We start from the raw sequence: 15676 nt of genomic DNA, 5'->3' as shown, positions 1-15676 counted from the left end.
GTTATTAAAGATTTGTTCCTCAAGTTGAGTTTTTTAAGATTTTGTTTTCCTTACAAACGTGTTTGTAATGATCTGGAGTTACAGTGTTATTCTGACATGAACTGGTATTTTGCAGTTCAGCGTTAGCCGTCTAAAGAATTCAATCATAAGGCTTGATCTTTTTATTCCTATCTTGGTATTCATTTGAAGCAGACTAAATTTGTCTATCACTCTGTTAGGAGTATCTTTGTAATCTTGCTTTGTATCAAAGCAAAAGTATAGTCTCTTGTTGTTGTATGGAATCACCTCATGGAATTCCACTTCTGCAGTTTGTTTTTGATTAGTGATTTAACCCCCTCGGGTTTGGATGAAACATGGCTCTCAGTCTGTAAACTGACAGCAGCAGAGTATTTTCTCAGGAAAAAGCCTCACATGACTTTTGGATTGAATGCCTGTGGAGTCTTTCAATTTTTACAGAAGGCAAAACACATTACAAATGCGTGAGATAACTTTAAGAAGGAAAAACATACTTGTTTTTAGCACATGAGGGTAGTTACTTTGCGACATGCTTAGTACCCTTTTATTTTTGTTTAATTTATTCTAGGCTTTGTATTGCCTGAAGTTTACTTTGATTTTTATTATAATGTGACTGTATTTCTCTAGCAGTCTTGATATTATTAGAAGCAAATCATATCCTTAATCAGTATGATTTCCTACTTCAGCCTTCTCTAGTCAAGATATGTTCCCTTCTTCTAGATCTTTTACCCAAAACTTCCAAATTTTCTTTGGGAAGTTTTTGAAAAGTAACTTGTAGCCATTTTTTCTTGAAGCTGAAATATGTGAGTTTCTTTAGTCATTTGTGTGGTGCAGGAATAATGGACAGCTTGTTTATTTCTCTGATCTAATTCTCTTATTTAGGAGTCTTATGAGCACAACACCTTTGTGAGGTCAACTAGTGTTTTATGTGGCTTAATCCTGTAGCTCAGAATATATCACTTGGTATTCCTTTTTCTTTCTTCTTCCAGTGAGGCTCAAAGTTTAGAGTCCAAGTTATGTTTGTGTCTGTCTTTTATCCCTGTGTCAATCCCTTGTATCACCTGCTGCTCCTGGAAATGCAAAAGTTTGTTACACTAATACATCATCCTCGGTGCCTTTATTTTTGAGAATTCATTTAATCATTTCACATTCAAATTTTCACTCAGTTTGGGATGTAATGACTTAGAGTAATCTGGAAATAAGCTCTCAGTCAGCGTATGTATTTAACAGTCTAAATTATAGCTGTTTTTATGCAAACATATATAAAGTATTATGTCCCATAAACTCCATGGCCATGCGTATTTCTTTGTATATTATGACGATCTGGAAATACAGAACTCCAAATGATATTTTTATAGGTAATAACATACTAGTAAATATGGGTAATTTTAAAGCTTTTAATCTGTGATTCATGTAAGTGTCAAACTTGATGCAGAAGATGGGAGTATACTTTGTTGTACATTTCTTTACATGAGTGAGAACCAATTGGTGTCTATTTCCACCTAATTCTTAGCTGGAAATCTGTGCCTTAGGTAAGTCAGATTGCTTTGCATTTTCTGTGTTGTTTGCTTGTGTGAATTTGGCTTCCTATGTTACAGGGTTTTAATCCAAGTAATTTTCTTTTTATCAATTCTTACATGCATAAGAGGTCGTCTGTGTTCTACCCTTATAGCACAGTGTGTTCATAACTGGATTTACGTTGCTCGGCACCTTCGGTGTTTAACTTTTGGTGGGTATCCTCTGTACCTTCTTTCTATTTGTGAAAGAAGGTTAGAAATTGGTTTGCCATGTGACTTGTGCCAATGACAGCTTGCTGCCATTCTTGAGAATTTTCATAGTCTTTGACATCAGAGATTAGTACTCAAATACTCAAAAGTCACCCAACTTGTGGCTTTTTATTTTTTAATTCATGGGAGCATTTGGTAGGCTAGAATGAACTTTTTTTTTTTTTTTTTTTGGGTCTTTATAGACAAAGTTCCACTATGTATGTAGTTCAGGCTAACCTTGAACTCACTTTGTAGTCTAGGCCGGCCTCAAAGTTACTGCGATACTACTGGCTCAGTGCTAGGATTACAAGCTTGGGTTACCACGTCCAGCTTTTTAGAATGAATTGTAAATAAATAAAATTTTGTAGTTCTTGCTTCCTTCATTCAGGATAGTCTGCTGATAAGATGCAAGCATCTGGCAAAAGAGAAGATTCTCCTCAGGTTTAAGTGCTTACCAAAGTGCTTTCCTATATCTATGGCTCCACTTCTAGTGTCTGCTGTGTTATTTTGGCACTAGTCTAGACTTGTAAGATTGGAGAATTGGGTTTAAAACTTCCAATAGATCATTTGAGTAGCCCAAGGTTCTTTCTTGTCAAGGAAGACTAGCTGATTCCAGGAGGAAGGAAAAAATCCAGTACCTGTAAATCCCTGTAGTTTGGTGCATCATATTTGTAGCTAATTATATAGCAGGCAGCTATAATATGCTGTAGCACCCTATTAATGTACTTGTTTCAGGAAGTGCAAAATCTTCCAGTAGAGCAAAGAAGGGGCTTTGGAGCTGAACAAATGAGATAATAATCATGTTGTTGTAAACTTAAAGCTCTTGCAGTAGGATGTCTAAACTGCAAGGAGGTGGTACAGAGAGAGATGTCAACAGAAATACACAGTACAAATGTGTTTTACAGCTCTTGATTTGGATTCTTCTGCAGAAATATAGTCACGCAAGTAGAATACCATTTGTCACAGCCAGTCAAATTGTTTCTTCTCCTGTGGTACTGTTGTTAGTGACTGCTAGTAGGTTATTCAGCCAACCTCTTGATTCTGTTTTGCTGCCTGATTTCAAAAGATTTGCCCCGTCCTGGCTCTGAGTCACCCAGCTTGATGTAACCATGGCTTGTTTATATGCATCCCTGTCATTTTCATATCAGGCCTTATTTTCCCCTTCAAATTAGGTAAAAGAATCTAGAACATTTTTATATGATAAGAGATGTATTTAGAGCCAGCTAAAATCAAGCACAATGAAATTCAGCTGGAAGGGATGGGAAAGAAACTCAGAAAACTTAGAGCTGCCAGAGAAGTCAGTGTTTAGAGTTCACCTATCAGGCAGTAGGTCTGACTTTGCATTCATATTGAAACAAGCTCTCCAGCCGTTCTGGGCAGGCAGATCAATAAAATCAGAGGTGACTTAATGCCAAGAACCTCAGAATAAAAAAGGATTTCTCTTGTCCTTCTTTAAAATTTATATGGATGTGTAATACTGGCTTCAGGAGTAGAGATGAAAAAATGTCAGGTCTAGATTCTGGTTTATGACACCATATTTAACAGCATTCTTGGAAAGCATACACTTTGGTTTCTTAGTTATCATATTTGTATAATGGAGCTAATTTATCAAAAGATAAGTGATTTCAGTATTTATCAAAACATAGTGAATGAAGATTCATCATAATAAATGTTTTGAATAGTCCAAACAGCAAATTTGGAGAGTCAGATTATATCTCATTTATGTTTTCAAAAATATAGTTGATTGCCTTATAGAAATTAAGCATTTTTAATGTTTTTGCATAATGAATATGCAGCAGAATGTAGTATGTTTTAGTTTTTATTTTAGTTTCATGTAGAATATTTGACTCATACGCAATCTTTTATTTTTCACAGGCCACAAATTTAGCCTTCTAGTTAAACACAATAGCATTCAGTGTTTCATATTCTTAAGTTGTTCAGGTTACCCTATATAGGATAGCAAAATCTATAAATGATCATTATGGGCATGACTAAACATTTACCTCTTTAACAGTTTATCCTTTCTTCCCTACTCACCTCTCCTCTGAGCCCACAAATTTTTATTCTAACAAAGAGAATAAGCTGATTCTAAACTTAACCTCTTAAAAGATTCATGTGGAGTCATTCCTTTAAAAATTGGAGATGTTGGGAGTTTTTTCGTGTTTTACAGTGTAAATGGTGTGTAATTCTTGCAACAAAGCAGCAGGGGGCTCCTTATGAGAACCGGAGAATTGTTGATTAGGAAATGCTGGCCTTTTGTTGGTGGTGGCATTCTTTTCAATTTAGGCCTTCTTTGGAAAACGTGGCCCTTATCCTGTGAATACTCCATAAGGGATTAGAATGTAGTGTTCTCAAGCAATGAGACCATTTTATTAGTTTATGAAATTGGTTAACAGTTGAGAAAGATTACACCAGTTTCAAACTCCAGAAACCTAGATGAATGGCACATGAGATTGCCCTGATTGGAAGGTTCTTGTCTTTGAACTAATTAAGTCATGGTAAGAGACTGTGCAGGTGATACCATTCTTTACAATCTTATGCCTTAAATGAAAGACTTCTGTGCTTTCATTAGAATCTATAGTTTTCATTCCGCTATACTTCCCTCTGCTGTAGAATCTGCATACTTTTTGTGTGTTCATTAGGACCAAGTCAGTTATAACTAAGGATCTCATACAAAATAAAACTGTTCTCCTTAGTCAGTGGCCCAAGGAATCGAGACAGCAAAGGATCAGGTGTTTACACTCAGAGTTTGCTCTTGCTGCCTTATGAATTCACTCTGTGATGCAGGTTTGATGCAGAGAGCATTGCTACCCACAAATCACACAAGGTATACAGTCTGTGTGCAGTGATATGTCACAGCTTTTTATTTATATGGCCAACTCAGTCTATTCTGCTCCTTTCACTGCTGTAGAAAGTGCATCATTTTTCTCCCTCTATCCTCCTTCCCACATATCATCAGCACCACCCACTATGTTTTGCCTATTAAGTCCTCTATGTGCCTGAAAACCCCAACAATGATTAAATGCTGATAAAAGAATATAAGATGGTTGATATAAACCAATCAACCTTTTTACAGTACCTCTAAATTATGGGTGGTAAGTATGACTTGGCCCTTTAACACTGAAAATAAGGGTTTTTATTTGATTCTTTTTAAGTGAGGAAATGAGCAACATTGAAATTTTAAGAAATAGTAGCCAGAACCAGAGAATGCAAGAAATTTTCCTTGTTTCCCATTCCTATCTTAATCTTTCTTTCATGGTGTTAGCATATTCTTTATAAGAAAGTTTCAGGGCTATGTTTTAATGTTTTATTTATGAAAGACCTAGAGTTTCTAAGCTAACAGCAATTTTAAAAATAGTCATCCTAAACTCAACTAATTAAAAAGTTTTAATTAATTTTAATAAATTATACCACTCTAGTGGTAGATTCATTTCTCCTTTCAGTTTCCTTTAAGCTCCTGTAATACAGTTCCTTCAATTCTTCTCCCTATGGGAGGTTATGGTTAGAAAGCTGGGAGCCCAACTTACTAGCCTTCCTTTGGAGAATTTGTGGGTCTGACATATATCCTAGAAAAGCAACAAGATAGGACCTGTGGGATTAACCTCTGCTTATTACACCTTTGATAGTAGGAGTCTTCAGGATCCTTGTGGAGAATTACATTTCATGTTTCAGCTTTAGATAATATACCATATCATAGAGTTGAATTAATGTTCATCATTCTGTATTTTATCACTACTCAGCATTATTATTTTTTGTAATAGAGTTATTTTTTAAAATCTGCGATAAATATGTTTTGACCCTTTCCTCAACAGCTGCAGTGGTGAGGTAGGTCAGGAAACATGCCTCTTTGGAGGTACCCCGGGGGTTGAAGGGTAATGAGTACTTAATTACGTGTGCTGAATGCCAGAGCTGCCAAACTGGAGCTCCTGTGACTGGTCTGTATCTGCTCTGACAATTCTTTTATTATGGCTTTCACTAACCTATCAGTAACTAACTGTGGTTGTTTAATTACAGAGGGAACATCCCCACGCTAAACAGGTACCGTATGTTTAGTTTCTTTTCCAATTAAAAGCACCTCTTTTTAAAAAAATTTTAATAACTTAGACTAGTGAAACCAGGAAAAAAAAATAACACTACACTTGACAAGCTAATGTATCTTCTATGGAGTCCTGAGCTTCCATTTGGATATACTAAACTACTCTTTCTGTTTGGAAACATGTCTTCAGCATTTCTTCAGCAGTTTAAAAAGCAATACTTAAAAATCATCATTACAGAAAAGCTCCTATTTATTGGTACGTAAGAAGGAGTTTGTCTGTATGATGTTCAGCTTTGCTGCAGATGTCTTTTGCTAAGTTCTCTGTCTAGTTTGGTGCTTTTAGTGAAGAAACTCTGAAGCTTACTTCTATCTTGGCACATTTTCCACAATTTTTTCAATTTTTAATTTCTCCTTGTAGAAAAGTTGGAATCCAGAAATAGCTGATCTCATGTTTTATAAGTTTAGTAGGTATTTTTCTAAAGGGTTTTGGCAATTTGGAAGTAATTTAATTTAAACCTACAATAAGATTAACATTGGAAAAATATACCTAAGTTTTGATATGGTTAGCCTTGTAAGAGGTTTCCAGGCCAGTATAAAATGATATTTTAGTATATATTTTGAGTTTCTCCTGCCACCTGAACCAAGCAAGGTAACACACAATACAAATTTGAGAGAATAGCAATCTTAATTAGAATTGAGTCCACAAAATGCTAAAAAGGCGCTAAGTTGGTAGCAAGCTCTTTGTAGATATAGTGGTACCTTGGTACCTTAATTTGTTTGGCAATTTTTTTGAAGATGGCTGCATTTGTGTTTGTATGGAAAAAATGGCCATGGTCATATTTGTTACCCAATGTGGAGTTTGTGAACAGAAGCAAAATTTTGAATGCTTTTGTTTACAAACTGAATTGTTTCTAAATAGAACTGTTTGTGAACCAAGGTATTGCTGTAATGTTCTACATGGAATTATTTACAAGGTTGCATTTATTTATTCTCTCTAAGATATTAAGTAATCAAAAATCGATCATGGCTTTTAGAGCCCAATTTAGATTTGGAAAAGAAAGGGAAGTTTCTTTGAACCCAGGGCCTTTGCACTGAACTATATATTTCCCTAACCCTTTTTTATTATTTTGAGACAGGGTCACTAAATTGCTAAGTTGTCCAGACTGGATTCAAATATGTGATCCTCCTGCTTCAGCCTCCTAGAATGCTGGGATTATAGGAATATGTCATTGTGCCTGGCTGTAAAGGAGTATTTATAGGGTCTTCTAGTCTTCCCTTGGAGAATAGGATTAGTTCATTCCTGCTTGCCTTCAGTAGGTTTGGCCCATGATAGCAGTACTAGAGGGAAACTGTATTTCCTGTGAGGTTCACTTGCATGAAAAAAATGTTTAACCTATGTTTGCCACAAACCCAGCTCATTAGCTTATTTAGAGGAGAGAGAGAGTACCTTTAAGTGTTGTCTGGAATCCTTTTATTTTTCCAGTCTCATGTCAGGCAGGTAGAAAAGGTACAGTGACTCACAAACTTGGTCCTTTAGTAAATACATGTGATGATCCTAGAAGAGAGAAAGATGGTAGCATTTCTGAGTTAATATAGCTCAGAATCCTAGTTTGTAGGGAGCACCATGTTTAAGACTTGCTTGATCTGTGTTTCATTTGTTTGTTTCACTCATGGTATAAACAGTCTCCTCTCCTGCTGTGCCTTTCTATTCCTTACAACTGTCAAAAGATGAAGTACTTTTCCCACAGTCATCACTTACCAAAGGTTAAAATCCAAGAGTGTCAGTCTCCATAGTCTGTGTGAGCAGCATTTCTATAAAGAATTCCATTGCCTTTTATAAGTATAATTTGCAAGAGAGTGCATTAAGTGCCCAAGTCATAAGTCCACATTGCTGACTTTCCTCCTCCTGCAGTATTGCAGATATATATTACAAGATATTTGGGCAGTTCCTCAAGGTGCAGGTACCATTGCCTCACTCTGAACTTGCTTAAGATTCACATGCCAATAACACATTAGGAAGTCCAGAGGCATCCTTGGTCCTTCCTAACAGGCTGTCCCGATCAACTGCATTCAGAAACACCTTTTGGTATTATTTTTCAGTACATACTACTGAGGTGCACCAAGGAATATTCCAATTCATTATGGTTTTAGATTGAACAGATCAGTTCAGTGCTCTTAAAGCAACTATTTGCCATGCTTACACATACTTTGAGACCCATGCTCTGCCCTTTTATATCTTGGCAGAAATTATTAAGAGCTTTCTTTGAAGATATTTTTGCTCTAGTCTAGAAGTATTTAAACATAAAAAGGGAATTTGATAATTTGAGGTTCAAAATGTCTCTCTTTCAAAAAGAACTAATATTTCTGATAACAGCTATCCTTGTCAACCCATTAAAGAAAATGTAAATACCTGAATAAAATCTTTTGTAGACTGTGACTTATTTCTGTACTATCGATAATGCTTTTTGTAATGATTTATTCTAAACCATTCTATTCTTATTTATAATTATTGTCCTGTATAACTATATCTATCTATCTTATCTCTGTATGTGTGACTACTTAACCTATTATAGTTCTTAAGTGTTCCATAATGCAACTCACTTGGCTGGCATACTCTCTTTTAAAAGAGGGGATGTTTTGGGAAGGGGAAAGATCAGGATGGTTTTTAACCCACATGGACTGTTTATGTATCAGGCGTATTATAGTAATATGAATATTAAAACTGGAGAGAAATTCTTGACAGACCTTAGATTTCCATATAATTTTGGAGTTATAAAAATAGTATCAGGAAACTCAATTAAAACATGAATCTAGCAAAACAACCTTATCCTCAGTGGGTAAAAAACCAAATCTGCTCTGCAACCTGACCCATCCTCAGAATTTCCTCCCAATTCCCTTCCCCTATTGCTACTCTCCCAGTCCTTCCTACTCCTCTTGTCTAATGAACTTGATTGAATTACCATTTAGAATGTCCTTCTCCTCCAACCTCAACCACTATGGCATGACTCATGTAGCTAGTGTCAGCGACGTGCTGTTGGACAACTCCTTCACTCCACCATGTCAGCGGATGGGTGGAATGGTCTCTTTCCGTACTTTTGAAGATTTTGTCAGGTAAGACATTGTAGAAATCTGTCTGTATAAGGAATGCCATAGATTTCACTGTTTTAGGTTGTCACCTTGCTGAAAAATAAAAATCCCAAAAATAGCCATGAGCCAGCTAAGGAGATGTTGCCCTGGCTCCCTTAATTTATCTTTCCTTAGAGAAGTATGTATCTTTTCATTTCCACCGTTTTTTTAGGCTGTACAAGGCTCTGTTTGTAGTATGAGCTGGACAGAAAAAGAAAAAAAGAAGCAAACAAAAATCTTCTTTTCCTTAGGAGCTAACAGAAGAAACTGTCTGCTTTGTGATGAGTGAAATGTCAGGAGAAATTAAACACAACACTAGAGTGAGCCCTACCAAAGATGATACATCTTTTGATTAAATATATTCTGCATCTATCTCTTGATGTATACTGATGATTTACCCTAGGGGAGGAGTAATTACATTGGTTCTGTCTCAGGCTCTTTGCATTACTTTAAGACCAATGATGATAGCAATGCTCATATCTTGAATACTGAAAAAAACAAAAAAAATCTTTAGATCATTTTTTAAAAATAAATATATATGGCTTATTAAAGTTTAAACACTCCATCCACCTAATTTCTTCCACATGGTGAAATTTTGCACCTCATGTCTAGTGTTTCTATTCAGTTGACTATTGAGTACAAAGTAGGATAGGGATTATTCTTTTAGACTTGGCTACCAATGGCAGCATGAATTTCCGGTCGGTTAGATTTTTCTGCCATTTAGGTTTTCATGTTCAGTGTTTTTCTGGTGTTTTTCAGGATCTTTGATGAAGTGATGGGCTGCTTCTGTGACTCCCCTCCCCAAAGTCCTACATTCCCAGAGGCGGGTCATACATCTTTATATGATGAAGACAAGGTATTGTGTCCTTTTTGGGAGACAGCTTTGTTCCTTCAGACACGGGACTTTACTATATACATTCTGAGTCTGGAACATTACAGAGAAGAATTAACCCTTTAATCCTGTTTTATATATATATTTAATTTTTTATGGCACAACAAAATGTTTTTTAGAAATAGGAAAATAAATTCTAAATGTAAAAAGTTAAATTGGAATATTAATCTTGGAATTTATAGATAGAATGGGTTCAGATATCGTCTTTGAAACTGCCTCTGGGTCTCTGAATGTTATTTGAAAGATTTAAACTTTTTTTTTTTTAATCAGTACCAGGGATCGAACTCATGACTGCCTGCTTGCAAGGCAGGCGCTTATGCCGCTGAGCTAAATCCCTAGCCCAAGATTTAAACTTTAAAAAAAAAGATTTAAACTTTGATTGCTCATTTCATAGTGGTGCTATTATAATTCTCAGAGTTTAGACTTCAGAAAAATAGACTTTTTGCTGAATACTTTGTCCTTGTATTATCCCTTCTTTTTATTTCTCAGTAAACAAACTGTTCTGTTCTTATCCTACTTCATTACTGTGTTGTACTATGGTTTGATATTTTTGTTTGATAAAGTGTAAGGAAATATATAGGAATATTTTCAGTTGATTTCTTTAACTCATTTCTGTTCACATTATGTGATGATAAACAGCAAATAAAACAAATAAAATGGTTCCATCCCATTTCATTGGTGACAAAGTTTGAGACACAGTGACTTATAGGTTCATGTGAAATCAAACTTTGAAGCCACCTCTGGCTAATACCTTTGCTGCATTATCTTTCATGTGCTTTATTCCATCTCTATTGTGGCCATTGAGCAGTAGCTTCCCTTTTTTAGTCCTACTGATTGGCAAACCTAAACATCGTATGGGGGTGTGCCTTTTTTAGTTGTTCTGCCAGGTACTGTAACTTCTTCCTGCTTCTGTAGTAGCCAGCCTCATGATTCTTTGATTTGTGTCTTGGGTTACAGGTCCCCCGGGATGAACCAATTCACATTCTGAATGTGGCCATTAAGACTGACTGTGACATTGAGGATGACAGTCTGGCAGCTATGTTCAGAGAGTTTACCCAGCAAAATGTAAGTCCTTGATTAAGTGGAAGCTGATGGTGCCTTTCCTGCTGGTTGTGCCAGTCATCCTTTTTTCAGTTGCTATTTGTAAGGTTTATTATTGATATTGGCTATGTCTTTTATCATGAGAATAATCAGAACAATGACTAATTTTGCTTTTTGAGATAAAATTTCAAAGCAACTTAATGATATATAAAGGGTCTCTTATGTCAAAAATATAGACCTGGAAAAACTATCTACCTGAAATATTTAAAATATTTTTAAGGGATGCTGTGTTCCTAAATCACTCTCAGAATTCCAGTTTTAAGTTTCCAGTCACCTGCTAAATGTTTCCGTTTGGTTACCCTGGCCTTATATGTATAAGGCCAAACTATCCAGATCCCTCTGTGTCCTTCCTTTACAAATAACTATACTTCTATCCTCCTTTCAATTTTATGTCACTTAAACATCTAATGTTGATATCAAACTTTGTAATCTAAACTTAAATTCTTAGCAACCATAGTAGTGCAAACCTGTATCCCAGCAGTCTGGGGAGCTGAGGCAGGAAGATCGTAAACTCCTGCCCAACCTGGGTATCTTAGTGTCTTAGGGAGACCCTGTCTCAAAATTTAAAAACCAAAGAAGGATTTGGAATGTAGCTCGGTACAGAGGTCCTGGATTCAATCCTCAGTACTGAAAAAAAATTTTTTCTGCCAGTTGTGGTGTCTGTCGCATATCTGTAATCCCAGTGCTCAGAAGGCTGAGGCAGGAAGATCACTGGGAGTTTGAGGCCAGCCTACACTACATTGTAAGTTCAGGTCCACCCTGAACTATATAGCAAGTCCATGTCTCAAAGCAAATTCCCCCAAAAGACAAAATAAAACAAAATATATCAACTTCACCAGGAGTATTTTTTCCTCCATCCATTCCTTCTTTCCCTCCTTTTTTCCTTTCACTCATGTTAAGAACTGTATCGGGCTGGGGATTTAGCTTAGTAGTGTAAATGCCTGCCTGGCAAACATGAGGTCATGAGTTTGATTCCGAGTACCAAAAAAAAAGAAAGAAAGAAAGAAAGAAAGCCGGCTGTGATGGCTCCCAGCACTTGGGAGGTTGAGCCAGGTTTATCGTTGTGAGTTCGAGGCTAGCCTGAACTGCATAGTGAGACCTGTCTCAAAAAAAAAAAAAAAAAAAAAAAACCTATCAAATTTAATCTCACAGATGAAGACTTCTGAATAGCTAATTAAAATGTATTTTTATCTCTTGAAATACTAATTTATCATCATGTATGTATTAGCAATAATAATATATTTCATTTATAAAGAATTTCTTCTCTAAATTTATTTGTACTTTACTACAGTCTCATGGGATTAGATAAATTTAGATAAATCAAGAGTTATTCCACTTGTACACATGGAGAAAATCTCCAGATAAGAGACATTAAGGCCTCTCGACTGCCACCTGCAAGATGACAGAGCAGAGATTAGAATTTAGGGCTTTGATGCTGGCTCTGGAGGCCAGAGATCCAGGAGCTTTAGTAAATAACATATTCTTAGCCATGAAGATGTTTATGGTGTAGTTAAGAATACTGAGGGGGCTGGGGATTTAGCTCAGCAGCATAAGCGCCTGCGTTCCAAGTGTGCGGTCGTGAGTTCGATCCCTGGTACCGATAAAAAACGAAAAAGACCAAAAAAAAAAAAAAAACTGGATAGTTAGGGCCGGGGATTTAGCTCAGCAGCATAAGCACCTGCCTGGCAAGTGCGAGGTTGTGAGTTCGATTCCTGATACCAAAAAAACAACAACAAAAAAATACTGGATAGCTATTCTTTTTTTTTTTTTTTTTTGTGCTGGGGTTTGAACTCACAACCCCATGTTTCTCAAGCAGGCACTTAGACACCGCTGAGCTAATCCCCCTGTCCAGGGATAGCTATTCTTGAAACAAGAATTTCCTATATAGTAGGTACTTTTTTTGGCGGGGGTGTGGTGATGGAAATTGAAACCAAAACCTCCCACACACTAGGTAAATGCTATACACTGAGCTATAGAAATAGCTCCTACAGTTGTATTTCACTATGGTATGTGATAGGTGCCCAAGTATAAACTACCCTTAAAAAACAGACTTGTGTTCTCTTTGAATAACAGCACAGAGCACATAGTATTTGTTATAAAGATTACAATATAGCATGGCTATAATCTCAGCATTCTGGGAAGTTGAGGCAGAAAAGATTGAAATTTTGAGCCCAGCCTGGAAAACTTAGCAATTTAGCAAAATTCTATTTCAGGATGGCAGGATGGGACCGAATGGGATGGAATGAAATAGAATATAATGAGCTAGGGATGTAGCTCAGTGTAAGGGCTCTGGGTTCAATCTCCAATACCACAAAACAATAGCAACAGCAATAAAACTCAATAAACTAGTTGTGGCAGTGCATACCTGTAATTGCAGCACTTGAGGCTGAAGCAGGAGGATCATGGGTTTAAGTGAGACATGCACCCCTCAAGAATCCCCCTCCATAGATGTTTTTAAAACTTAATTCTGCAGTATCAACTATTAGTGCCATTGATGCACGTAATGCTGATGGTAGATACCTAGGAGGAAAATGGTAACTTTTTGACTATCATGAATCAGGATTTATTCTATGGTGCTTTCAGACTAACTGGGGCTGCAGTGGCAGTGCAAGTAAAAAAAGGTAATTCCAGGGCCTCGTGTGTGCTGAGCAAGTGATGTACCACTGAGCTACATCCTAAGGTCTTGGGAATTTTTCCTTGCAAGAGAGATTTATCTTCCTTCTTATTCTTGAATAAAATTAACCTGAAGTCAGTGACAAAGGTACTTTTAGTGGGAGAGTCTATAATGTGGCTGCTGTTGCTTCATGGAATAAATCTATGAAAATTTCTTCCCAGCTTTTGAGGCCCTCACTAATTGTCCTTATTTGACCCTTTTTTTCCATAATTTGACCACAGCTTTTTGTTACCTTTGGATCTATGTGTTATTTGTCATCACACCATTGTTTAAAGAGGCGGTTTCTTTGTTTTCACTACATACTTCTTTTTTTTTTTTTTTTGTACTGGGATTCAAACTTAGGACCTTGCACTTGCTAGGCAGGCACTAAACTATATCCTGGGCCCTACTACACATATTTTTAACATTAATGAGCAATGCAGTATTATTTTTTTCCTCTTCTGTACTTGTAAACTAAACTGAAGCATGGGGAAAATCTAATGTCTGCCTAAGACTATAGGAAAGTTATTAAACGTACCAGGTTCTGTGCTTATCCAGGAATATTTGGCATTTTCATCTTCTTATTTTAATAATATATACAGGAAGGAAAAGCAATTTAAGAAAAAAGCTTAAGTGATGACTAGTTTTGTTTTTCACTTCATGATTATGCTCCTAGCAGTTTAGAAAAAGTTTTTTTCAAAGCACACATTAAACTATCAAATAGGTTGATCCAAATTGTTCAAATAATCTTCTAGTCCCAGCATGTCTTTTTTTCTCTCATAGAAATTAGGATCATATATTTGTAAATGACTTGTGGAGGAGATTGAAGCAGTCAGTGTAAATGGAGTTTCTCCAGGTGCTGATGCCTAATCGCTGGGTAATAGCTGTGGACTTGCTGTGAGACCCACATTATTACAATGTAATCAGAATCCTGTTGCTCTGCTGTTATTGTCAGCCACTTGTGGAATTTTAAAAGCAATAACAATTTTGCTTTTAAATCATGGCATTATTAAAGTTATTTTCATTTCTTGCTAGAACATAGCTATTGATGTTTGTCTTTGAAGAACTTGATGGTAGTGGAATTCTTTGTTGGTATCATAAGAAGTGTTTCTGTTGCTGGGCACACTGGTAGTCTTAGACTCACCACTCCACCTCTCTTTCAGCACAGTCCTCTCAGTGGTACCATACAGAAATAGAAAAATGGGGGAAATGTCCAAGAACATGCTTTTTTATAGGAGGAAGCAAACCTCGATTAAAAAATATATTCACAGTGTCGAGAAACTTAAGAACTGGCTCATGAAATAACTCTTGAGTTACAACAAGGCATGTGATGAAATTAAAATTATACAGATTGTAGAAATCTTTGTTTACACTATTCATAAGTTCTCTTGAGTTATTTAATTGGTGGGATTGCTTTTCTTTTCTACTTGTTGCCATGTAACCATTTCATTAGGGACCATTAAAAGCATTTTTTAAACTTAATGCAGACTGTTTCTAACTTTTGAAGTTAGGATACAGGCTAGGATAGAGGAAGGCTTAGCTCCAAAGATCTAAGACTCGTATAAGAGGCTGCCGTGAAACCAGTGTTCTGTGTTGACTTTTGATGTACTGCTTGAATATGTCAAGTGGAGAGAAGGATGATTCCTAAATTTAAAGGCTTGTTAATCTTTGCTTTTAACTGTTTGTAAATGGGATCTAAAAAATAAAACCAAAAAACTTCATATAAAGGGAAACTTTTAAAAGAACTAGGTTAGGATTTGTTAGGTTAAATTCTAGCAGTACTGTGTCTAGTGGTAAGTAATACGTATCTATAATCTAAACAACACTTTAGAATCTGTATTTTCTGGTTTGTTTTGTTTGTCTGTTTTTTGTACTGGGATTGAATTTACAACCTCCCGTTTGCCAAGCAGGCACTCACACTGCTGATCTAAACCTCTGGCTCTTGTATTTTCTGTTTTGCAGAAAGTTCTTTATTTTTCTCTGCCTAATTACACTCAGTAGTTTATTTTACATTTGCCTGTCTTTTGGTATATAGTCCAAACTGACCTTGAACTCACTTTGTAGCCCAAGCTGGCCTTGAATTCGTG

The 15676-nt window shown here is 36.2% G+C and overlaps 1 protein-coding gene across 5 annotated transcripts in view; it reads left to right on the top strand.

The window, feature by feature from the left end:
• The window catches only part of Acaca (acetyl-CoA carboxylase alpha), a 308031-nt gene that overhangs the window by 186343 nt on the left and 106012 nt on the right, over positions 1-15676 (top strand). For 4 of the 5 annotated variants that reach the window (XM_013152137.3, XM_003469462.5, XM_063249601.1 and 1 more), the window contains 4 exons: positions 5796-5819; positions 8785-8928; positions 9703-9799; positions 10793-10900. In XM_013152137.3, coding sequence (XP_013007591.1) covers positions 5796-5819; positions 8785-8928; positions 9703-9799; positions 10793-10900 — 373 coding nt within the window. The remainder of the gene's footprint in view (positions 1-5795; positions 5820-8784; positions 8929-9702; positions 9800-10792; positions 10901-15676) is intronic. The other variant, XM_005003514.4, reaches the window with a different exon arrangement.

Source organism: Cavia porcellus, unplaced genomic scaffold (genome assembly GCF_034190915.1).
Source record: "Cavia porcellus strain 051 isolate PalLab524CR breed Dunkin Hartley unplaced genomic scaffold, mCavPor4.1 scaffold_6, whole genome shotgun sequence".
Taxonomy (NCBI): domain Eukaryota; kingdom Metazoa; phylum Chordata; class Mammalia; order Rodentia; family Caviidae; genus Cavia; species Cavia porcellus.
The sequence above is the reverse complement of the archived record's forward strand: the minus strand, read 5'-3'. Positions and strand labels throughout refer to the sequence as shown.